Here is a 26976-nt window from a genome sequence, read left to right as displayed (position 1 = left end):
AAAACAAACAAAAAACATTTACTTTAAAGTTTTCCCCATTACATTTCTCGACACTTTAAAAATACTGAATATTACTCTCACTCACTCTCTCGCTCTCAGCAGCCGTTTATTTGGACAAAACCAAGCATCTTCCAAGCAATTCTTCGTTTTGCTGATCTTTTACACCACATTTATATGGTTCTAACACGCATCCTGCATCTATCCACTCTTCTGCAACATAACTATATTACACTTTGCGCTCTTGGTATCTATCTTATTCTAAATTATTATGACACAGCCTTCAAGAAGTCCTTAAAAGGTGAGAACGGCAACCTATAGTGAGCCAGCCACTTCACATTATTAGCAAGTGGTAAATACAAAGCAACTTACCCATTACACAAAGTTAGGAACAATGCACAAATAGTAGTTACCACCAAGTAAGTAGCATGCTGTAAGTACGCACTCACTTGTCTTCTGGTAAAACTTTCGTGGTACTTTAACATCAGTAGGGAACACTGCTTTTATGCATTCAAGTGTCAGTTTTAAAGTTCTACTTTCAGAAAAAGGACAGATATGCAAATATGAAATTCATAACTCATTTATTGAATATATATATATGCAAGGATACCAATAAAAAGAAACTAATACTGCAAACTACAACTTTGGAAGTAAAGCCAATATAACAGGAACAAAATATACATAACATTGTAGATAGGAATGCATTTACCCTCTTTTACACATTCCTTGTCTTTACACCTAATGTAAATGTATGCTAGAGCAAAAGCTGCAAATGTTAGCCTAACCTGAGTGCTTTTTGACAAGCAACAGTTCTCCAGGATCTTTTAAGGGTTGAGATGTACTGCTGATTAATGAATGTGCATACATATGCATATATAGAATCTGCTTCAATAAGTATATAAATTAAGAGCTGTTCTGTTTTTTCTTTTTTTTTTTTTTTTTTTATAAACCTCCATCACTAATACAGTGGAATCTGTTCCTTGTGATGTGGAAGAGTTACTATTTGCTATAATGTACTTTCAGTTCTCTTCAGATTAATTTCAACTAATTAGGATTCATTTTCTTGTCAATCTGATTCAGCACATTAACGTTTTTGGAATGAACCGATTATCACCTGCCAGATAAGTCTGATATTTCAAATACGTTATCACCCCTTCATCTCTCACTCTGCTTCACTGTAAAGTTACTCTTCATTTAGGCAGCAGTTAAGAAGCAAGGCCTCTTACTTAATATTACATTTATTGTACACTAATAACAGAAATTTAGAGCCAGATTCAGTCTAACCACATCATTCTAGATCAGCACAGCTCTTTGTACCTAAAGATTAGACTTTGTGGAGTGTAGATGGTGGACTTATTGCTGCCCTCCAGGAATTACGCTGGTACAACTCCTACTGGAGCTTTATCATAGAACCTCCTGTGGATCAACACCTGCTGAATAAGCAGGTATTTTGGTCACCTAATCTATTTCATCCTACTTAGCTACACAGATGTTGGTATTGAACCGGCCTTTTGCCCTTCCTTGAAATGGAGTGATAGCACAGCTTACTGCTATGGTGTTTGATCATGCCTTGGGACTCTGGCATTACACCAGCTGTATCCTCAAGTAATTTGAACAATACCCTTCTGATGCCTGTCCTTCCTTGGTACAGTCCTTTCTTGGTATAGCACGATCGCAGATCTGTTAATACAGAGATACAGTGAGTTGGGGAGAAACCTCCATCCCAGAGGGTTCCAGGAGACTTTAAACAGCAGACATTACACTTGTGAGCAAAAGAAATACCCAAAGGCCAAAAAATAAAAATAAAATAGTGACACCAGTTTCATAAAGACAAGTTTTGTTAAATTAAGAGTTCTCCGATTGTGAGATGAAAACAGAAGGTGCCTATCCAAAAAAAAAAAATCATCTCAGTAAAAAATAGACTGCATTAATTTACCTAGCTAATTTAAACATACCTATCCCACCTACAGAGCACTTGTATTACTTCTAACGTTTCTGGGAAGGCAGTAGATGCTCCAGAATAATCTTCCAATATATGCTTGCAAAGATTACATTGCTTTACCAAAACAAACAAACAAAACCCCCCCTCAGACAGACTGTCTGAAATTCCAAGCTAAAATACACATAAAAAGACAGTAATGGCAGTATTTTGTCTTTAAAAAAAATATGTAAATGTTGTATACTATCATACATTGTCATGCTTTTTAAAACTACAATTAAGGACATAAGAGATGTACAGTAAATACACTGCTGAGGTACATTTCTTCTAAATATTAACACCACGACAGAATTACTCCCCAGCAGGTAATGCTACTTGGGAACATATAAATACAATTTTTACATTGTAAGGCACTTTTACCCAGCATACATAAATTGAAGTCAAGTTATGACAAATTTGAGGCTCATAAGAAAAGAGATTTTTGCTTTTGACATTGTTTCCATGAATTCTGAATTAACGACAGTTTAGTCAGGCCATCTCAGCACAAGGAGGTAACAGGTAACCAGCCACTTACTTTTCTGCTACCCAAAGGTAAAGTGCTGTTCTGGTTCTCAGAAGCATGGAATGGGGTAATATATTTCACAACAGATGGATTACTGGACTGAATATTATACTTTATACTAAGCAACTGACGCCATATAGCGCTTAGTCTCAAGTACAGTCAGTATGCTGGCAGATCTACCCCATGCACCTGTCATCCAGCCTTGGTTAAAAATACAGTAGCTGCAAACAAAGTGCCTTTATTCCATGGGAGGGCCATGTCTGAGGCACAAATCTAGAAGTAATTTAGACACTGAAGTATGTTATTTCGCATTCTAAAACTGTTCTGAGTGGCTGAAAAATGTTCATGTTCTAGAAGAAACAAAACACCTTGATAGACAATTTCAATAATCGATCTGTCATTGCAATTCAAGTCACGCTTTTAATTTTGAAAGTTACAAATACAAAATAAAAATGATCAATGGCATCATGTTTAGAGCAGTAACTGAATATTTTCTGTACACAGCAATATTTCTTTCCAAAACTGCATTATTCTCCAGGAAAGCAAACAGAATTGATTGAATTCTAACAGGTAAAATGTTAGAAACTCTAATATACAGTAATTGAGTCCCTCAAGACATTAAGGGAATGCATAAGAAGACAATGACACACATTAAATCTTTTAAAAATACAAGTAAAAAATGCTACAGAAACTCATGTTACAACTGAACTGTTTTTGCAATACCAATCACAGAACTGTAGCAGTTTATAGTCAAATCAGTGTATTTTGCTTGTTTCCTTCCTTCAAATCTGGAAGTTTTGTTGGGAGTTCAGAGCGAAACAAGTCAAAACCCTAAACAAACAATACAATGATGTGATAGCAACAGACAAACATGTGGACTAGATTCAGCTTTTTGGTTTTATTTAAGTCTGAGAATGTGCTTTAACAGACCAATTGAAGAAACTTGTAGCCATTAGAAATTACAAGGTGTTTTGAAAGCAGTCAGAGGACTGATCTGTTAGGTTTGGTATAACTTAGATCTGATTATTCCCTAAAGGAACATCAAAAGCTCCAGCAAGTAGAATTCCATGATGTGATTTGTTGACTTGACAGAAAGAGGAGGAAAAAAAAAATCACTAAAGCAATAAGGATGATAAGCAAAGTTTCTCATATAGTGGTCATAAGATTAAAAAATAAATACCAATCTAGCAAAAACAAAGTTGTTTCCTCATTCTTCTTACAGAATATGGGACCTCTATGCATATTCTGGACAAAACATGAAGTGTTCCATACAACATAGAACACTTGAGGTATGGACGTCAGATATGGTGGCTAAATTCCATAGTGAGTTAAGAGTTGTAACTCTCTGAAGAGAAAGATCGGGCTGCAGAGTCCAAGCATTTATATAGTAAGGTTTAAATCACACTTAGTAAAGTGTTCTTTGTAAATCAGGGACACTGAAAGAGGTGTGTTGTTGGGGAAAGAATGAACTACAGCCCTTTGGCATGAGTTCTAAAGCTCACAGCTCAGAACCAACAGCTGCTCAAGTAAATCTCCTGCAAACAATGCTGGGCGGAATGAGCAATCACAACAGGAACAACCTGAAATGTTCAAGCGTGCTTCGGTGTACACTGAGTCCTTTTTCACTGTGTGCTTTGCAAGCAAAAACAGAGAGCGGCTTTCCCATGTATGGCCTCCATAACTTGTATATGAAGAAAATGCAAAATTCACAAAGTACCAGCTTGTTGCCACCATGAATTTGTCCATGTTGTTAATTAAACTAGCTAAGACCTTCCTTCTTTGCATGAATCCACTAAACAACTTACACGTTCCAAATCTTAAGGTTTTTATTCAGTCCAGAAATATAGATCTTGCTTCATTTCAATGTCTGCCTTAACTTTTGACACTGTACATATTACATATCATTTATATAGTGTTTCATTTTTTTTTCCAGACACTGCAGACTACAAACTACATTAATATTGACATGTAAAACTCTGCCACTTACTGAAGGCTCACACACATGAACGTTTCAGGCAGTTCAATGAAATTTCTAACAGAGTTGGGTAGTAAAAAAATTACTAACCCTTTTTTGAATTTAGAAAACAATTTAAAAGAATTAGTAGTTATGATGTCTTAGCCATTCCCAGTTCTATAACTCTGTCCCTTGAACCTGTTTAAAAAATGATGAAAACAATGGTAAATTTAAAGTCATACAGAAAAGCATTTTGCAGCTCTGACATCACATCTATATTTAGCGATAGAAATGAGGGCCTCCCTTCTTATACTGTTACGAAGTCAGCCAGATTTAAAAACCAACATATCCTCCCCATTTTTCTACAGTATGCCAATAAAAACTACTTATCCGCATACACTAGATTTAAATACTTCACTGCAATAAACTACATTAAATGTATATTGCGTTTCAGTCTTGGTAACAGATCTGTCAGGAGTAACTTCCATACCTAGTTTCCATTGAGCTGCTGCTGAGGAATGTCATTATGGTCAGTGCCTGATTTCCCACGGCTTTTGCTTTCTCTTTCTTCATCCTCTTCATCTCTTTCATCATTTCCACTATGGTTTTTACAATAGAGTCTAACACAATAAAAGAAACAGGTAAGATTTTTTTACTGAAAGAATAAAAGAATCTCTTCTCAATTAGTTTTGGTAAGTGCTACAGGAAAATTGGTAGTAACTTATTCATGTTTTTCAGTTAAGCAGCAGTTAAACGGAAAGAAAGCAAGGCTGAGGTAAAGACGAACCAACTAGATTTGATCAATTCTAGATTTTAAAAAACAGCTGAATACACTGCTCACAGAATGCCCTCTTGTGGGCACAACAACACTGGCAGCTCAACAACAGCTGCACTTCAGCAAGCAAGGACAAAGTTACGGGGTCCAAAAGAACCTAAATAAGCTACAAAACTTATCCATATGGAGCAATCATAACAAATTATCCAGGGCTTTTGCAATAGAAAATACAGATTAATCAGAAGAGGAAAACATAGCGAGTTATAATTGTTTTTCTCCACTCACATATTGTTGTACAGAAATTTGAAGAGTTAAAGTAACCAAAATATTTTGCAATTATTGCTTAAAAAATTAGTTTTAAATGGAGTATTTGTTAACTTGATTTGTCAAGCTTGGCAGAAAAGATGTTATGAAATATCTTCCCTTGCATTATAGACTCAAGATGTACATAGGTTCTTACTTATAAATTCCTCGTGACATATTCTCAATGTATTTAGCTTTGTCTTCTACTCCACAGTGGTAATGGTATGTTTTTATGCAGGCTTTAATTTCACACCCAATAGTAGCACCAGGCTGGCTGCAAAGCGTGCATTTCTGTTAAAGAGAAAGAAGAGTGGCACTGTTCAACCTTTCAGTCTCTGTTCAGTTTGGTGCTCCTCATGTTTATGGTTCTCTTTTTGGAATACAGTAATTTCTCTGGCACATCACCCTTCCAATAAAAAGTTAATCAACAATACTGTAAAACCAGAAACCATTTAACACAAACTTATTAAAAACATGAACTCCCAGGTTCCTATCCTTTGCACTGAAATCTGCTGTAAAATAGCACATATTATTGCACATATTTGTTTGGGCACATGGTATTTTAAAGGTGACTCCTATCTGCCTAGCTATCCCCAAAGTAGCAATACATTTAAATTTTGTCATAAGTAGATGGAAAAGATTGTTTCACAAAAGCAAACAGACAGACCTATATACTCCTTAGTAGACTCAGTGACACATTCATTACATTCTGCAGATACATACCATTCTTTTTCCTCTCTTGATTTCTTGAAGAACAGTTTTGATATCAAAATCACCAAACTCTGCCCTTGATGTTGTTGTTAGCTGGACAGTGCCAGAAGAGAATAACTGTAAAACAAGCAAATACAAAATAATTTCAGATCACCAACATTGAAGAAGTTATGTGCAGGAATCACAGAAAGGAGTGTTCTGTATTCAGTTGTCTCAGACTGTGCTCTACCAACAAATGAGGATGAAATACCATGCTGCGTAGAGATTAGTATGATGAGTGTTCTTTCTGATACCCACCTGACTGCTTTAATTACATTTGCTATCTTGGAGAGAGGTATTTTAAATGAAAAAGGAGTAGACAAAAAATGACTACAATGCTGAAAATACAAAGTAATAAATTACCAATATTATTAATTATACCAGTGAACTTCTCAGGAATATTCCAGTTTCTTCTCTGTGCCGTTTAGGTAAATCAGCACATTCATGGCACAGAATGTCAACGTGCCCAAAAAACCCTGAGGTATGACAATGGAATACATAAGCATCATCCCTACTATCACCATTCTTGTATAGTCAACTTAAACAGTCTTAAATCTGAAGCTCAGGTACACAAAACAGCAAAGAATAATGCTCAAGGCTGCTGGCACACACCAGATCTCTGCTTAGTTATGCCAGCTGTAGTAGGACCATTAATATTGCATACATTGTCTGGACTACTTATTCCTTCCAAGGTACAGCAGAAAATACTGTGCTTGCTATTCAGAGCACTACTTCATTCATAGAATCGGTTACATAAAGACAGTACTATTTGCACAAGGTCATTGAAATTAGCAGATTCTTTTCAATCTGACAGTTGGCAAGGGTTTTCTAGAACTCCTATGTCCCACACTCTAACTGTGTCACAACCTGAATCCACTGGTCAGAAAATTAATGAAGTTCATTGATGCTTCCAGGATTCTGTCTCAATGCCTGTAAAGGTAGTTGTATTTTATTTTTTGGAGTGGATTCTTTCAGTTAAAATTATTTTCTCACTCATTTTTCAACACTGTGTATGCATTTAGATGCTAAGGGAACTTTTTTTAAATGGTAAAGAGTCTCCCTGAACTACATCCTACATCTCTTAACACGTAACCAACTTTTATTGCCTGCAGTGAAAAAAAATCAATGAATTGCTCACTTCAAAACACTTCAACACTTAAAGAGATCATCAACGCAAAGACAATATTCATGCATAACTACATATAAGGGTACCGTATTAAAACCTAAAATAGCAGTTCAGTCAAAATTCATAATAAACTGATTAACAACAATACTGTTACTCACCATGCACTTATAGTGTGCTGCAGCCTTTTTGGCATTAAATATATGAAGCTTTCCTCTAGCTTCATTTTCTTCTTCACCTGCATGACAGAATCCACATTTAGGTTTTGTATCACTGGGGCTGCTTCTGTGGGGAGACCTGTCTCTCTGAAAGAAAAACATTTTACTAAAACATACTGCTGGGTTACAAATAAGGTTGCAATTTTAAAAGCCTGTGGCCACCAGCTGGAGGCTCAGACAAACACAGATTTTAATAAAAAAAATATATATTTGCAGAGAAGAAATATGCAATTCTGTCTTCTAAGAAGTTTAGCATATTTACTGCTTACATAGGAACTGCTTTCTATTTCGTCTGTGCCATGTGAGGACGTAGATCTAGTGTCTTCTGATTGCCCTTTTAAATTTGTTTTTCTTGGCTTTCCCTTACGACCCCTCCTTTTTCCTTTGGGAGGTGAAGGCTCCAACTCATGTTCATTGATACTTTCTTCTAAATCTGCTTTAGGAGTTAGAAAACATCATCAAATAACATTCTCAAAAATTTTACGCAAAACAAAAACAAGAAAAAACCTGTATTTTCCAGAAATAAAACAGTCAGAAATTAAAATGGTAGCTTTTTCGCATTTGTTACAACCATGCAAGTTCCTGAAAACATTTACTTCTTTATACACATCACACAGCTTTGCATCTTTATAACATAATATATGAAGGTTTAACCTTTCTTACAACTGCTACTTTCAGGACCAAAATATGGCCTCAGATAAATATATTCACCTTCACTTAAAATACACCCAACAAATGTTTTCAACCACAAAATAATTTATTATTATTATTATTATTTTTTTTTTTAAGATGCATGCATCCGGTGTAAATTGCACTTGATATTATGCCAATGTTTTCTAAATAACTCCTCTCACCTTGCTTTATTGATGTCTTTTGACTTTTTTAAAAAAAAAAGAAATCACCCATTTTGGCTATAATTTTAAGAACTTTTACAACAATTGAAATGTATTTTGCTTCCATGAAAGAAACCTAAAATTTCATTTTAGTTACAGCCTATTTTTACATCTAAAGCTAAAAGCAGGGAGCTAGTTTACAGAAAATCATTCACACTGACAAAATCCCAGATGGAGCGTTTATAGACCATTAGGAATATGAGAAAGCATATTTTTACTACAAGTATACTGAAGAGGTCTGACAAATTCCTTTGAAAATGCCAGGCCAGCTGCTGAATTGCTACACAGAACTGTAGTCCAGTATGAGCCCCTTCTATGGAGATACTCAAAAACTGCCTGGAGGTGATCCTGCGCAACACGTTCTAGATGATCCTGCTTGAGCAGGGGGGTTGGACCAGATGATCTCCAGAGGTCCCTTCTAACCTTAAATATTCTATGATTATAGCAGTGTTCTTTCGATTAATCAAAAGCATACAGTTAATAAAGATAACTTCAAGAAGTTAGCAGAATTTATTTCCACTATGACTATAAATAATTAATAACCAGCTCTACTTGATCACTAACAACTTTCCTGATCACCAAAAGCTCACAGGAGCAGTCTTTTTTCTTTTAGTATGCAAAATCTACCCCTGCTCAAACTGCAAAGTTATTTCAGCAGACTTGTTTAATGAAACATGCACGCATACTGCTACATAAATCTCAAATTCCAAGCAATAAACATCAAAATGAGCCCCCAAACCGGAACAAAATCCTAACAGGCGATCCAGAACAACTATGCTTATACATTAATGGGACACTTCACCGTTGTGTTATTATTATGAAATACCACTAGGGCACTTATCACCATTATATCTTTGTCTCAAATTCAGACAGGACATCTTACTTTGAGACTAAGAGTTGCTTCTCAGAGCTCATCTTTCTTATCCATTATTGCATACAAATCAAATCACTCATTCTATCTCCCGATTAACAATGAATCAACTACACAGAAGTTTGAAATCAAAGCCCTGAATATATTCCACAGCCACAAACTTTTAGTTGCAGCAAAGTGAACTACAGGCCTGAGGGCCTTGCATACAAGTGTATTATTAAACTTAGTCTATCACATCTGCTGCTAATCCCTGAAATAACTTCAGCTTCTTGCACATTTATTAATAAAGAAGAAAAAACTAATCCAAACATATCACAACATATTAGACTGAAATTTAATTCCCCTCAAAGCTCTACACAGATGTGTGGTAAGGAGGCAAAAAATTGAGAAGAAATTCATACAAATCTGCAAATTATTTTCACTTAAATTGACAGATCAGCTATATACACATATTCACAAGTCACTACTAAACTAAATCTACGTAACTATATCTACCACAACTTTCTTATGCTTCACTATGCATCCTACTCTTTTCTAATGAGATGACAGGAGTACCACAATTTACTCTACTCAAAACAGAGTATAATAAAACACATGATGACAGGGATTATCTAATGAAACAATACATTTTACATTTCCTTTTCATAATTTACTATCTAAATTTATTTCTCATTTAACATAAGTTGCTAAATTCCCAAAGCAAGATTATGCAATTTAGATATCATACCTCTCAGACTGAATATAGAAAGTTTTATTACAACCTGAAAAGCTCTTTCAAAGAAAATAATTACATTTTATCTTGCCCCTCATCATATACATGAACTTCCCCCTAATATATTAAAAAAAAAAACTGTCAATCTTCATAAATACTTCTACATTTAAAGAAACCATAGATGGCTCTTCTACTAAAAAGAAAAAAAGTCTTAGAAAAAAGTGACTATTAAAATGATGACCCTTTAAATAACAGTCTGTAAGACAAATACTCCCTCCAAAATCATTCCATGGATTTTCCTGCTGTATTTCATAAAGCAGAACGAAGTCCATTCACCAAAACATTCTCTGTTTTCTCCCCCAATTCATTACCTATCCTGTCAACCATGCTGCTTTCCACCTTTGTCCACCCTTATTTTCTAAGCATTAAAGCATATCCCAAACCCTCTGTAGTCATACTTTCAAAACTGGAAATGGAGCTTAACTGTAAAAACCAAGCACATGCCAAAGCCAACTTTTTGTTACAGCTTCCTTTTAGAGCAAATTAAGTGCTATTTTTAATCTATAATCAGAATATTTAAGATATGAAATGTAAACCTTGCATTTCTTAAAGATATTTCTGGTATAATATAAAAAAGCATCAGGATTGCACAGCTTTCCTCAAAGGAGAACCCCTTTCCTGCCCTCAAATCTTGTACTTTCAAAAAAGTTCAGAGCTCACTGAAATCTAGACACTACATGACCCCTCCATTAAAGTAACTAAGATTCTTTGCAGATTTATTTCTCCACACTATAAGAGACATGAGCCTATGGATTAACACGCCCGAAATGTGAGAACCTACACTACCACATCTACCTGCAAGATGAATACCTCAAAACATTAAGGTTTCTATCTATTTTAAAAGCACTATGCATAAGTGCAACAGTTCAAGGAGAAAGAATAGTAACCAGCTTTAAAATATACCTGCCTTGGATGGTCTTTACTGTTTAATATACAGTTTGGTTCGTGCCCTATCCCTCCCCTCAAGCCCACTGCCAGCTTACCCTGTTTCCCTGGCATCTGATGGTTGGGTGTTTCCAACTTCTCATGTCAGCTTGAACTAAGGAAAACACAAAAAGTTGTTCAACTCCTCCCTGACCAGATGAAGTTTTATCATGGATATCACCCATACTCTGAATCCCCTGAGATTCCCTAAACATACTTTCAACTGCCCCCATCCCGTATCCCGCTACTGCATTGATTTTTAAAACCATCACAATATTCTCAACACAACTTTATCTGAACTCTTCAAAGGAGTTATCTTATGAGCTTTCTGCAGAAGTCCCTAAACAATACATCTAAAAAAAAAAAAACAAGCTTAATATGCAATATGATCTCAGAAGGGGGGGGGAGTGTTATTAAGAGGAAACATTCTACATTTTCAAAAGCACCTAAGAAAATGATATTGTAAATTTGGATGAGCAGAAAGATGAGCAACAAGCCCCACATTTGCATTTTAGCAATCTATGAGCAGTACAAAGTACCACAAAAAGAAGACGAACAAAATTCTGTATTTTATAAACTGTTAACACAAAGACAGCTTCAGAGAGAATTCTATGAATTCTCTTTTGATCATGACTAGAAGGAAAAAGGATCAAGATATGTTGCTGCTTAAAACAAAGCTTGACACAGAAGTTAAGATATCACTGATCTATTCTTTATTACTTGAGCTTGAAATACACCAGGAACCACCCTTTTCAAAAAGCTATGTTAAAGCAAACTAATGCAAAGAATTAAGTGATTTAATGGTTGTGAAACAACAAATAAAAGGAGGATGTGTTCAGTAAAAGCTAATACTACTCTACTTACTACATTATCTTAAACAATGACTGAGCCAGAAGCAAAAGGTATACATCTGTACAAGAAAGATAAACAAAACTGATGGGAAATATACATTTTTAAGTAGGACTGTACATAAAAAGTAGCCAAAATGTAGAATACAAAGTGTCTTAGATATGCTGTTATGTAAATCTGGAAACAAGCGTATGCTTTTTAAGTTTCATAGTGCACTTAGAACAAAAGAGAAGCTCTTAAAATTACAAAGAACAAAAGTCAACTTCACAGAATTTTAGAAGAGAAATAGAATATCAGAAAAAGTAATGTAGCATATTAAAGTAAGATGTCCTTAAAAATATGGATGAAAACAACGAACCTCATGCGACAACATAATTATTTTAAAAAGAAATGTCACAAAAATCCAAAAACCTTATTGTCCTAGTAGTTAATAATGGAAGTATAAATGTATTTTTAAGTATTAATAAAAAACAGATTTGCTTAAAAACATTTGCAAGCAAATACAGGTTCAAGTGAACAGGTTGTGAAATAGCTGTAGCTTACATCAGAAAATGATGTGAAATAAAGCATCAAAATACTGAATATAATTCTTATATATTTTCTTTTTGAAAATAGAAAAAGACTAGATTACATGTATCTAAATTGGAGGAAATAAGAGTGGAGGGGAAAAAGCCAAATTATCCCTTAAGTCTAGCCAATAATTTGTTTTCAGAAGTACCAGATACCTTCAAGGAACTGATGCTTCTTATCCAAAAAATACTTTTGACCGAATATTATCTATGTTATGAAATACTTAAGATTGTTTCTTCAATTAAGAACATTTAACATAGAAAATGAATTAAATACTCCTTAACCACACAATCTAAACACTTTCTCAGGTGAACAATTGTTGGCAGACACTGAAGACAGACAATATGTTCAGCTTATCTGCATAATCAGAAGGCTTATGACAACTGGTCTGATAAACCTTTTAAATATTAGTTAACTGACCAAGTTCCTATTTGAATACGGTCTTGCCAAGATAGAAAACAAAATTAAAACATAAACATCACAGGACAGCTTCTCAGATGGTATGTATCACTCACCACATTACTTTTAGATTTTCTCCTTTTACCTGGAGCACCCGTTCTTATTGTAACACTATACATACATTTAATGCCATACTCAGAGCAGCTTTCTCCATAATACAGACAAGAAGGCTGAGTTAGCAGAGCTTACAAGGAATTTGAAACCATCCACCAGCAAAATTGAAATGACTGAACTGCAACACTACAGAAACTTTCACACCTGACTGCATTAGCACATACAACGGTAGGCAAGTTTATGCTGTGAACATTGTTAAAGAAAACATAACTATGAAGCACAGACAGATTGAAGCACCTTAAAATGAATCAGAATCTTAACTAGTCATAATGCCAAAAACGTCTTGGACGGTTTTGCTATCAACTTCTGGCTTAAACCATGCTTTGAAAAAGTGATCTGTTTGTTACAGCTTGCAGTCCGTAATTCTCTCATAGAGGAATCTTATCCTGACTCCACTTACTGAGCAAAGAGAAACGCACAGATTTCAGGTTTGATCTGTAGAATAAGATAAAAAGGATACTGAGACACAAAGTGTCCTTATTTCTATTGTGGAAACATAATTCCCCAAGGCTTTGGGTACAGATACGATAGGAATTATGTACACTATTTTTTGACTCAATAGTCCCAAGCATCTTCTGTTTTAGACATTAAATAATCACATGGCAGTTATCTTTATTCTTCATTTTATTATTACTATGTAACAGAATGAAATATTCTTATCTTAGTTTATTATAAACTGTTCTGGATCAGCTGAATTTGTTTTAAATACAGAAGGGCCAGGGCAGGCCCACCTGTAGGTAACTGAATAGAAGATAACAAATTTGTTAAGTTTTCAATGATTATTTCTAGTACATAGAAATAAATTCCAATAAACAGGCCCAAAACCTTAGTTCAACAATGCTTTACTCTTCAAAAAGAATAAATGCAATTGTTATCAAACTGAACAGTAACTCAACTAATAGTTAGCTGTGCTAGTCTGAAAGCACTGGTACCAATTTCTGTAACTTGTAAGGTACTGAATACTTACGAGGGCTTGTTGAGATTAAGATTTAAACTATTACTTGAAGTTCAGGTCAAAACAGTTACATTTATACGCAGCAAGACAAAAATGCAGACGTGAAACTTCCGCACCTTGGTCTGCTCCTCTGAGCAGGTTACTTCAAATTTGTCAGCATCATAGCCAAAGCCAAGAAAAGAAGTGTGAGTACCTTGACTTTACTGTTCTTTTTACCAGCTAATGGGAACAAAGCACAAATGAATTACACTGAAATATAACAAAAAAATAGGTGAAATGCATTTTTCCTGTTCTACACCTGAAGGCTAGGCCATTCAGATAAATTAGACAAAACCAACAATCTGTCAAGACAGATAATGAATCTAAGAGCAGATTACTTTGTTATTGTGTTTCCTTTTTTCCTATTCAAACAAAACAGAAGGTAGTTCAACTCCTGTCAATTAAAGGGAAATGAACTCCCATTGCTCATTAATTTTGTCTTGATGAGTCAGGAGATACTTAGTCTGATGAATTCTTGCTCCACTTGAACTTCATGACAGCAAAAAACAACATTTAAGAGGTCTTTTTTCATTAAGTTTTACATTGGTAACTTAATTCCTACATAGGTCCTTCAACCATTTTTTCCTTAACTGGTACTAAATTGTTAGCAGATTTTTATTAATTTACTGAGAAGAACTAGAGCTTCTAACAAAACTTAGATCAACCACATCTCAGACTTGAGCCAGGATGCTAAAAAAGCACCTGTTTTTGAAGGAAGGGAAGGAAAAATCCCACTATTAGACAGCAGTACTACCTACAGGAAAAAAAAATCCAAAACCAATACTGTTCTAGAGGACATCAAACCAAACACTCCTAAAAACTCTACCGACATCCACTAACACAAGTGACATAAGAAAAAAATACTTGGACTACAACAATTAAACCTAGATACAGAGCAGAGGACACAAATCCAGACATTCTACACTGACCAAGGAAAAACACACAAACATTCCAAAGCAGAAGCAATAAGTTTCCATTAAAAGAGACTTACAATTCCAATGCCCCATGCATCTACACTGAGTGACGTAACCAGTGATTTGCTTTAACTATTCTGTTATGAAAACTGCTGTAAGCAAGGATTCATGAAACTGAAACAAAAGTGCTATGTTAGCATCCAGCATCCTTGGCTAGTTTCTTCTCTGCAAGTCTTCTCTGGTTTCACAAACCACCATTCTTTCACATTTAAATTCCCTTTTGAGACACATTTCCTTCAAGAAACAAACCAACAAAATACATACACAAAGCTCATCTCTGACTAATCTCACCATCCTGCATCTTCCAGTTACCACTTCACTGAACAAACTTCAGTATTTAATTATCGAGAAACAAAGTCTCTCAGGTCTCTTCTTGAACTCTGAAAACCATCCTGTAGATTTCTCTATCTTCAAAAGCTGATCATTTTTCAACATAGCACAATATCATTGCTATACTATTCTGTAAGTCATTTCCTTAAGACAGATGCAATATGTATTTTTACTTCCTGTGGTTTACAGGAGGTCCCGCATAAAAGAGCCCTTGATTCTGGCATTATCAAATCGCAGATCGTAAGTAATAATATTTTACAGGTACAGTATAGTAAGTTCCTGAAATTGTATCATCTAAAAAGACAGTTGACTCTTCAGAGAAGAGCGCCAGGCTACAGTCTCAGACAAATACTAAACGAAAACAGAAAATAAAAATGTAATGTACAACTACCCATATTTCTAGAAGCATAACACATACCAGAACTAGGTATTTTAAGCAAAAAAATAAGTGCAATGCAAAGTTGAATTCTATGTAAGATAGTATGTATTGGGTTCTCTGGCCTCATCTGATTGATGGTTTTTCCTCCTCGTCTTCCTCTTAGTCTGAGTTTCTTTGGATGAACCTTATTTAATGCTTAAAAAGCTACAGTCATCAACATGTAAGAAAACAATATCCTACTGCAGCAATTTTTCCCACCTCTTCTCATACAAATAGATTCATGTAAAATTTAAAAGCCCCTACTCTTGGAGGATAACATTGTACAATTAAATAATTTCTGAAAACTCTTAAAGAAAAGCACAAGTTCAGATCCTGCAAGGAGTTCCAAGCAGGAAAAAAATAAATCTGTTGGCATTGGACTCCCTGTAGAAATGGTGGCATTTTTCAATAGATGCCAGCATAAGCCATTTCTCAGTAAGTATAAAATATCATGTTTAAGTATCAGTTTAAGAGATCAGTGTCTCTGTCTTTGGACTCAAATGTCTTTTGTTTCTGGTAACAAGCAAAACAAATCCTAAAACAAATTCCCAAACTACAATTCTTCAAAGAGATAGGGCCATATTAACATGCTTACTGCTTTCCTTGCTTCAATCTACTAACAGCAAAACCACAACAGAATGTTTTATACAAAGCATGCTAGAATATATAAATAGACTAAACCAAAAGATTTACTTTGGGATTTTCTACTGCCTTCAATATCCTTTTGAACACTGAAGTAACACCCAAACCTTACCATTAACACTACCCATAGCATAAGTAATGCGTTACCATAAGCATGTAGTTGCAGAAAGAGACAATTTATGAAATTTTATTATTGCTAAATGCAGTCCTCACTAGCTAAATCTGCAACATTTGAAGTGAAAGTAATGCAAAAGTAAACTAACAAATGCTTGCTTACCCAGATTCAGATATGGTAGTTAACATGGAAAAAAAAAAGCATAAATACAAAACTGAAAATTAGTTTGGAATTTTGTCAGACCACACGATTTACCAACTTTTGTGGCATATCACCCCTTGTGCATTTCACTACTCTCCTCTGCAGAGATGCATAGCTTTTAATCAATGTATGCATACAGCTTTTCTTTTTTAATCAAAATTATTCAGCAATATATCTAAGCGATCTGATCATAAGCACATTTATTTAATGTTGGATCCTTCTTATTTGAAGAGTTAAACTGTATTTAATTGTTCAACAAAATGGTGTATGCTTAGGAATGCTAGAAGTGGCAAAAATCAACTGCTACCTGACAAATTTCATGAATTTTAGATGTAAATACTATGAATATTTAGCTAAAAATATAAGCCAGCTTCTTCCTAGAAAAGAATGCATTACTTCTACCCATAATATGTTTTGACGGAACACGCTATCTTTAGAACAGACTAAAACTTAGTTTTAGGGTTTTGGTCTACCTCACTATTTTTTATTTTTTTTTTAGAGAAAATACAGAAAACAGATGGGCTTCCAAACTCACTATTTCTCAAAAATATATCGTTCTAATTTTTACTGAAAACATTTATATTCTCCAGAAAAAAATAAATTTAACCAAAATATCTTTCTACAATGGGAAAAATTTATATTGAATAATTTTACCTTCAGAGTTATGCGTAGTTTTCTTGTGTTTTCGACATAAAATCCTATAAACAAAGTAGTTGAAAACTGTCAAGTCAGTTACGATTCACAGATTATTTACTCATCTTTTAAATTTAAATGCCAGTACATTTTTCTCCCACTTGTAAGACTCACTGATACATAGAACTTGCAGTGAAGAACGTGCCTTATTTTTTTTTTTTTTAAGCACATCACTATTTTGAATGCCACAATCATTAGAATTTTTGTAACAGTTTTGGTTAGATTCAAAGGGTATTGTGTTTTTTTTTTCTTTTAAAAAAAAACAAAGAACATGAAATATATATACAAAAGTAAACATAGTAAATAAATAATAGTTACATGTAAATGCCTTGTGAGGGTTTCTCTCTTATCTGAGCTTTATCATGCAAAGCACAGTAGTAGTGATATGTCTTGTGACACGTTTTCACATCACAACCAATGGTTGCTCCAGGACAATGGCATAAAGAACACATCTGTAAAGAAAAAAGAAAGCACAATTCATATTACTGTTGACTTGATATGTCCGAGTTCAAAAATAATATAGATACTTCCAGTGTCACTCCCAGTAACAAAACAAAAGCAGTTACGGACAGGAATATCGTTATGCTAACTGCTAAGTAATGAACTGTTCTTGCCGCTCCTCCTGCTCCCTGGTGTTTTTCTTCATTTATTTTAAAATCAAGGAGAAATTTCTTACAATTATGCAACAGTACAGTATTCAAAATACATTCATTACCAATTCAAAGAGGAAAACAAATGATTTGTAGAATATGACGTGTTTCATAGAAGTGACAGTCATCTAAATCTCCAACCCCAATGTTTGTACCAACCATTTGAGAATAGGTAAAATCACAAATTCTAGCTGTTTAATTCTGAATTACATTCTCAAGGTAGCATAGAAAAACGGTAGAAAGAGGAAACGTCTTTGGCAATGAACTTTGCAGACTATGAAATACTGATGCAGCAGCTAACTTTTCCTCGTTTTTACACAGTTATTTCTTTATATTACTTCTAAAACACCAAATTTAGTAAAATGTTAAATACAATAAAACTTTCACTTATACTAACTTTTGCTATATGTTTATTGCAAAAAGGGTTAAATGGAATCCTGATACTTTACTCTTCTTTCCCAGTAATTAGATCTCACACTAGACTTTTTACCGTTGAGAATACACCATCTAAATTGTTCACTAACTTTCTCATATTATGTTACGAAAAGAATAATTGATGTTATAGCAATTTTTTCTCTATTTTATTTTCTACTGACATAATATTGCTCCAGAATGTCAGAATTTCCCATTGAACTCCTCTCCCTAGACAAGTGAAGCTTTGTGCTTGTATCCTGCATGTCCTCCCATTCCTTCCCATTAGATTACAGCTAATTCCAAATTCTTAAGCATAAACGTGCAATGTAAGATACTCCCACCATCTACTTTTGTAGAATGTGGTTTCTGTCCATCACACTAGCTAAGCTCTTGTTAGTCTAAAAATGTAAAATAAATATATCAAAGGTATGTATCACCACTCTATTTTTCCAATTTTAACAAAGTTAACTGAATAATAAATACGTCAAAGCCTTGGGTTATCTCCATTTACTCCTCTCCAACCTCTTAAATTGCATAGTCATACACTGCTCCCTAGTTTGTATCTAATATAGATGGGTATTTTATCTTTTCAGTTTAACAGATGATAGTGGTTGATCAAAGCTTTTTTTTTTTTTTTAAAAAAAAAAAAAGCCCAAGTTCAAGTTACACTGATCCAATCAATTTCAGTCAGTAGTGCAGTATTTTTAAACAGAAAATAGACAAAATTTGAACTTTCTTTTCAAGAATGCCAAGATGTATCTGTAAGAACCAAACAGACCACAGGAATTTTTATATTGATTTATTGGTCTGTATTTCCTGGGAGTAATGAAATATTTATTGCATTGGTACAAGTCCAGCTGTCCAAATGGTCACCGTCAACAGATTAATTAATTCCCAAGTTATTTATATCAGGTATATATGAAGTCTGACAAGCTGCAAAACAATCTCTTTAAAAAAAATCCGTCCGTGCATGGCTAGCAGAAATAATAAAAACATCAGCGGATTGTATTCCCCAATGTTAACAGGTTTGTAAGACTGGCCTATTAAGGTTTGAGCCTACAAACTTTTCTTAGACAAATTTATTACCATAGAAACACTATGTATCAGTCATTATCACTTCAATAATGAACAGGCGTCAATTTTCAGTGCATACCTGGTCAGCAGCAGCATCTACTGAAGGAGGGCAACTATACGAAATCTGTCTGCAGACAAATTTAGTGCAAGCTACCAATATAAATTAGTAAATCAGTGCAACACACTGGGCTATTTTTGCTCAATTAGTCTCCCCACCAAAAAAAGTCTAGAACAGAAAGCAGACTGTGGCAGCATATTTAGGCTAGCTATAAACAATTAGCTTTTTCAACTTCCTATACAAATCAAAGGTTTTTTTTTTTTTTTTTTTGTGGGGTGGGGTGACAGAGCAGTAGTTTACTGATGTCTACAGACAGAGATAAAGCACAGTTACTTCAACACCCATGTTATTATACAAAAGAATCCTGTAAATTCCCTCCAAATAGAGGATCTAAGTTTTTCAGCTTTAACCAGATCCAGATTTTCTGCAAAAAGTGAACTCAAAGAACTTATTCAGATGTCGCATCAGTGAAAGAACAGAGAGAGACTCAGAAACACATAGAAAGAAATCACCAATGACATAAAAATAAATAACCTTAAAGAAAACATTTAGGAGACCCAAGAATCAAAAAGTTTCTTTGTGATCTGTACTTCCATTTATTACCATATTCTTTCAAAGTCCCTAATCATGAAGTGAATTATCTGTGAACAGTTATTTCTTTATGCTTCATCTAACTAGAGCAAATCAAGTTGTAGGTTCTGGAAAAGATATAAATGATATAATGGATGAAATATCAGACTGCTGTTACTTAATTGTAGTTCCACAAAAACACGACTACTCTCAGTCAAAAGACTATAAAATATGTAAGACTTACAAATAATTAAGCTGAAAATAGTTAGTGTGAGGAGTGAATTGATAATCTGTTAAAAAAATATTTTGAAAAGGCCTCCATCATATTGAAAATAGAAAATGAAAAACAAGCAATGAATTAGCTTAGATTCTGGGGAATAAAAAGAGTAATTTCTGCCCAATTCTCATCAATTTGGTAGTGCTGTAATCACTATTGTACCCATGTACCTCATAGGATATCAATATTCACAAGCTCCACTTTTAAATCAATATAAAAGGAAGCAATAGCCTCCTTGGTAGTTAAAATCACAATTTGGTAGCAAAGCCAAATACTGGTAAAGGTACAGTATTACCCTTGCCAGATCCCTAGAGCGTGGTTTTCATTCTGAAATCTAGAATGAAAATATAAATAGAAATTACTGGATTAGAAGCATAAATTTAGTAAGTGCTATTTTTATATGCAGCCCATTAAAAGGAAAAATAGGCATACCCTGAAAGAAAGTTTTCATATTAGCTTAGAAAAAAAACACACATCTGCTACAACCATCTACATTTGCCAGTAAGAAAAAAGTGATTGTAAAAATAGTAATTTTTGATTTATTTTTGAATAATTCCATGATGCTTCAAGGGTTGGTTAACTGACATTTAAATTTCATTTCATTAGTGTAATCATATCCAATTATATTTTTTGTTAAACCTAAGACTGACTTTTCTTCATCATCATCTTCTGTCCTTTACCTCAGAGCTCACATAAACGTAATATTTAAAAAAACAAAAAATATATTACTGAACACTTTCACAATAAACTTTCTAGAAGATAAGAAAGTACTGTCTTTCGTTTTCAAGGTCTAAAAAACAGAGACTTACCAATTTAGTGCCTCTCTTTATTTCTTTCTGAATATCCTCAATAGAGAATCCACCAAGACTCTCATTATCAGTGTGTGAAGATACCAGTGCAGATGAAAACAGCTAAAATTATAAAACCAAACGTTAATTTTAAAATATATACAATATAAAACATTTACCCATTTGAAAACCACTATAATTTCAAATTAGAACAATTAATCATTTTACCAATGCCACAGGTTATTTATTTTATTTTATTTTTTATGTATTTGGTCATCATCTTCCACTAGTTCACTACATTCATTTTCCTTTTCCTATGGGTTGCTTACCATACATTTGTGATGTGCTGCCACCTTCTGGTTTTCTGACATCAATAATTGTCCACATTCATTATCTTTATTAGATCTACAAAAACCACACTTCCTTTGTCTTGAAGAGACTTTTTTCTGTCCAACTGAGCTTGTCATGATTTTAAATGTCCTTAGAATGCCACTTCACTCCTATCAATGCTACAGAAAAAAAAGTGCAATCAGCATGTTAACGTCAGCAAAGGGCAATTTAGCTTACAGCTTCATAAATACAATATTGGTTGTTTGAAAATGATCTTTCCTGCCTTACCTCTCAGTTTACTACAACATAATCAAACAAGCGTACACCCAGCAGATGCTGTAGTTGGCTACTTTTTATAGAACTGTATCAGGAAGCAGAATTAGTTCTTTAAGCAAAAAGTTTGAACATCAATATAAAATTCTGGACATGTAAAAACCTTAGGGGAATATGAGATAAATGGAAAATATAACAACACAAATCATAAGGACTCTGGGGGAAAAAGTAACCACAACTTTTTAATCCCATTCTTTTATTTATTACAGTAAAGCAATTTGTAGAAAACATACTTACTACCTGCACATGCAATAAAATTCATGCCACAAAACAAACACAGAACCAAAATAAAACTCTGAGTCCAGCTCAGCACCCGGAACTGGTTTTGAGTTTAAAAGCTCACGAAGTAGCGTAACACCTACCCTTAGCAAAGGGTAGTGATGAGATGATAAAGCGTTACCATTTTAGGTATTACATAGATCACATTGCGGCTAATCAAACAGCATTAAGGACAAAATTTTAGAGGATCTATGACTAACAGGCTGCAATGGAAACCTTTTCAAGACCCGTAGTTAAATTAGCAGCATCATACTAGTTCTCAGTAACCACATGAGAGCTGTTATCATCATCTAAGAAAAGCAACTTAAGATTAAATTCAACATGAACCTCAAACTTCTCACAGTGCTACCAGCAACGTACTTTGAAATATATCATTACAGTCCCAGTCCCCCGAGGCAGGCACTGCAAGTTCAAAAGTGAAAACACCTAACAAACATACATGTTTCTGGGCCCAGGATTAATTAGTTCATTTGCTTTTACATCTTTCAAGAAATAAAATACTGTGTCCTCTTCAAATAGACTCGTTTGCACCCTTTTATTTTGGAGATTGGAGCCTTACTGTCAGAATTGGCACAACTGAAGCAAAGGTTTCCTCTTCAGCTTTTGTCCACATCCCTCTCATCTTAATAAGAAAAGCCGTCACATAGTTTGGTATTTTTTTTGGGGGGGGGGGGGGGGAGGGAGAGAAAAAATAGCCAGAACAGCAGATCTGCAATACATCTGGACAATGCTATAATGGCTATCTGCATGAAAATGTGCGACTTTTTTTTTTTTTTTTTTTTTTTGAAATTTGCATAGCCAAACCTGCCAGCTTCGCAGTGCTGTCAGACACTCGTAATGCAAGCAGCGCTCGCTACTTTTACAACTGAAAGCAGAGGAATATTATTAAGTTTCTGTTGGCATGTACTATTCGTAAAGGACTATCATTTTAGAGTCTCATTCTTCCATTTTCATCGATTTTCAGAGACTGAATTTTAAGTGCTTGCCAAGCAATGTTTACTAAAAAATTCATACATCAAAAGGTAGCGGCTGTGTTGGATCTATCCCTTTGCTTTATCAACAGCTTCATTTGCTTTCTTTTATAATTGGAAAGCAGTTTACTAGCTGGTGACGCATACTCATAAGAAGAATGCATAGATTTCAGATCTTGCTGATTTGCACAAAAAATGTGCCAATCTGGATAAACTAGTCACACCCTTCTGCAGCGGCAATAGAGAGTCCTTAAGTGTTAACACAAAAGAATTACTATACTGTATTCTTCTAAAGAAAAAAACAAGACAAGACAATTCTGTAATCCCTTTTTGAGCAGAAAGAAGGAATGGTTTCTGAAGGAAGGAAACAAAGACTTCAGAACATTTTACCTTTTTTTAAAAAATCTTAAAATACTTGGAAGCAAGAAAAAGACCCGCAGAAGACAAGGATGAAACAATATCTATCTCAAAAAAAACGTTTGTTTTCTCATCACATTCAATAGCTCAACACAAATCACGCAGTGATGAGTTAGAAATACATTAAAGTAATTTAAAATGCAAGAAGTTCTGCTTTTATATAAATAACCTGATAGACCTACACGACTGTATCTGTTTCACTTTATATTTGGATTATATTATCGCTGCATTGACAGCGACAGTAGTAGTTCTTAGCAAGAAGATGAGAAATTTCCTTGAACACGTGTACGGGTTCTACTGACTAACAGAAACTTTCTCTTCTAGTAAGAATTACTACTATAAATAATAGCTATCACATTTTAGAAAATGGAAATAATTTATAAAACAAATTCAAAAAATTCCAAGTCGCTCTCATCATCTTTAATTTATAATAGAAATTTTCCATGAAATGAGATTATAAAAGAAGTTTCTCAGGGCTCACTGCAACCAACTGCCCCGAACTTCACGCCTTGCAGTGAGTAACATGCGTGGGGCAACACATCTTTACAGCACTTCTACAACCTGACGCAGCCAAACTTCTTCGAGTACTTCTGCAGAATTAGATTTTTAAGGCTCACAGTGAAGTTAAAAATAATGCTAAGATTTACTTGTTAATCAACAAATATTATGGTTTTAAATAATTACTCAATTACAAATAACACTTGAAAAATATTCAAAACACAAGCAGACCAACAAGCACCAGGATAGGCCAGAAAGGAAACACGCATTCTTTTCACTATTAGATTACAGCAACCTGAAAGCATTTCACAAAGGTATCTACGAGTTTTCTTCACAATACTGCATTATTTGCACTTGTATTTTCTGGATCACTACACATTAACATGATCTTCACAAAGACTGCAGGAAAAAATGAGTATGAGAAATATTTCAGAAGCATTTTATTTGTAGATCTCTCCCTAACTTATGGGCTTATTTATGGACTTTTTCAGAAACATCAGAAAATACTGCTTCTGGGGTTACCTTCCTTTGTGCCAAAGTGCATTTATCTTGTCCATTAAAAAAAAAAAAACTGATAAAGATTAAAAATTACACAGCTATACTACAGACCAAGAATTCTAAAAGCAAGCACCCAAAATTTTGTTTTCACCTCCCCAGCTAAATCACCCCAAAACAACTAATCCAATTTGTTGGATCTAATTTGTCAACCATCAAGATGCATTTCATTGGAACGCGAAAAATAATTAAACTTTAAAACACCTCAATATTTCTATTTTCTATATTAACAACTAGAAAAAAAACAACTAGAAAAAAACTAGTGAATAAGACTTACAATGATGCTAACGTATACTCCTGACAGAAATCGTGGTTGTCAGCTTTGTCAGAGAAAGTTTTGTAGGCTGGCTCACAGAAAGCCACGCACCATGGAATCACTGACTGGGAAGATCATGCATTATCTCTACCAAAATGGGACAAGTACCACAGAACATCGATTATTACATAGAGGCACGCTATCCACAGACTTGGTCCAAAAAGGAGACGTTACACCTACTCTAAAATCACCAGAAAAAAGAAACCTATTCACTGATTTTTTCACTCGAAAATTTTGCTTCATTTGCATTCATGTTTCTTAATGTATTCAACACGATGCTTCTCCCGATAGCATCTTTATTTAATCTTTAAGGAAGCAAGTTTCACGAACTCTTACAGCTCGCATACTGTTTTACTGAGTTCTTGCAGACAACAGGTTTTGGAACACAAAAGAAAGTGCAAGTTCAAGGAGGAGGCTTCTCGGTGTACGAGACATTGCTCAATACCAAAGAACAGAAAGTAACCTGGATTCTAATTTCTATTTATTGCCTGAATATGCTTCAAGAGCTATCACACATTTTCAGAAGTCAAGCCCCCGCTCGTACTTCCACCAAAGGATGGGATCTAGATGCTGTACTTTCTCATATAAACTTTGTTTTGCTGCATGGCCTCTATGACTACAAAATAACAAAAATATATATATATTTAGGATTTGAATTTGTATGCCAAAAAATATCAGACATCCAAGCCAAACCTACAAGAGAAATATATAGGCTTAAAAAAAATCACCAGGCACGATAAAGCGATTTTGTCTGCCAAGAAAATCTGCAGAAAACACTGCCATAGGGTTTTGCAAGATGCTCACTGGATACCAGATTCTCTGTTGGAGAAACTTTCACGTGTTTTCTACTTTCTAGGGTCAATCGCTCATCCCTGGGGGCATTATTTTGCGGCCAGGAATGAAACCGGGGAGGAGAGACGCATCCTGGAGGCATCTGTAGTTGAGAACCGAAAGTCACGAGTCCCATGGAAATCTTTAGGCAAAAGTTACGTTCCCAGAGCATCCTACGGACACCACCAGCAGCGGGCTAAGAACTCATCCCTGAAACTTCCTCCAAAAAGGGTACCAAAAGGGTTGGGGTGGAGGGGGGGGGAAAGGCCCAAGTCTGGAAAACCTGCACCCTAACAGCACAGGGAACCCAAAGTTCCACAGGGACAGCCCGGGGTGAGGGAGATGGGGCAGCACCGAGCGAGCTCCGGGAAAGTTTGCGCGGGGAGCGGGCGCTGCTCCCACCGGGCTGCTCCCCCCAGGGGAGGGGCCCACTGCCCCGGGGGTGCTGCCCTGCGGCTGGGGGACCTCGGCAGGACCCAGCCCTCGGGGAGGGGGCGCCCCCAACCTTCCTCCCCCAAAATTTGGGGGAAAGTTTGAGGGAAACGGGACTCGCGGCCCGGGGGGGCGGATGCCGAGGAAGGAGGGCGCGGGGCCGGGCCAGGAGGGGGCTGCCAACGGGATGGGGAAAACGGCCCCGGGATGGGGATGAGGATGGGGGGGGACTCTCCGGGAAGGGGCAGCGGCGGGCGGGCAGCTGGGGCTGGGGCCCGACCGGGCGGGGCAGGGCCGGGTGAGGCGGGCCGGGAGGGGAGGGGAGGGGGGGGGGAGCGCGGCAAAGCGGCGGCAGCGCGGGCAGGAAGGCGGGCGGGCAGCCCCCCTCGGTCACTCACCCGTGCGGCGGGCGTGGCGGCGGGGCTGAGAGCAGCGGCTGGGCGCGGCCCGCCCCCCGCGGCCGCCGGTCGCTCAGGGCCGCTGCGTGGCCGGGACCGGCCCTTTCATTCGGGGCAGGGGACGCCGCTGCCGCCGCCGCCGCCGCCGCCGCCGCCGAGCGCAAGCACGCACGCACGCACGCACGAGCGGGAGGACGCACGCACGCACGCACGCACGCGCGGCGCGCTGGGGCTGCGACGCCGCGACGCTGCGGGGCGGCGCCCGATTGGCGCGCCAGGCGGGAGCACGCCGGCTCCGCCGCGCCTTCTGCGCACGCGCCCTCTTCCTCTCTCCCCCCCCCCCCC

At 36.1% G+C, this 26976-nt stretch overlaps 1 protein-coding gene across 4 annotated transcripts; it reads right to left on the bottom strand.

Moving 5' to 3' along the window:
- Positions 1-561: 561 nt before the first annotated feature.
- Positions 562-26908, bottom strand: PHF6 (PHD finger protein 6). Of its 4 annotated transcripts, none has more exons than XM_027465327.3 (11): positions 26632-26908; positions 21601-21780; positions 21293-21394; positions 17759-17892; positions 17402-17445; positions 7891-8057; positions 7565-7708; positions 6254-6358; positions 5688-5821; positions 4943-5072; positions 562-4650 (listed from the first exon to the last, which is right to left on the bottom strand). In XM_027465327.3, exons 2-10 carry the CDS (start codon positions 21736-21738, stop codon positions 4943-4945), a joined length of 1098 nt encoding a protein of 365 aa, XP_027321128.1. In that variant the 5' UTR covers positions 21739-21780; positions 26632-26908; the 3' UTR covers positions 562-4650. The 4 variants fall into 4 exon arrangements, with proteins under 4 accessions (XP_027321128.1, XP_027321130.1, XP_027321131.1 ...); XM_027465329.3 differs by having other exon boundaries at positions 562-3329; XM_027465330.3 differs by having other exon boundaries at positions 562-1677.
- Between the last annotated feature and the right edge of the window lie 68 nt (positions 26909-26976).

Source organism: Anas platyrhynchos, chromosome 10 (genome assembly GCF_047663525.1).
Source record: "Anas platyrhynchos isolate ZD024472 breed Pekin duck chromosome 10, IASCAAS_PekinDuck_T2T, whole genome shotgun sequence".
Lineage (NCBI taxonomy): Eukaryota > Metazoa > Chordata > Aves > Anseriformes > Anatidae > Anas > Anas platyrhynchos.
This window is presented reverse-complemented; position numbering and strand designations above follow the sequence as displayed.

Coding starts and splice junctions, on each gene's coding strand:
- PHF6 (XM_027465327.3), bottom strand. CDS start 21,738: ATGACAAGCTCAGTTGGACAGAAAAAAGTCTCTTCAAGACAAAGGAAG. Junction 21,395..21,600: donor CAGCACATCACAAATGTATG/GTAAGCAACCCA, acceptor TTATAATTTTAG/CTGTTTTCATCTGCACTGGT. Junction 6,359..7,564: donor CAGCACACTATAAGTGCATG/GTGAGTAACAGT, acceptor CTTGTTTTACAG/TTATTCTCTTCTGGCACTGT.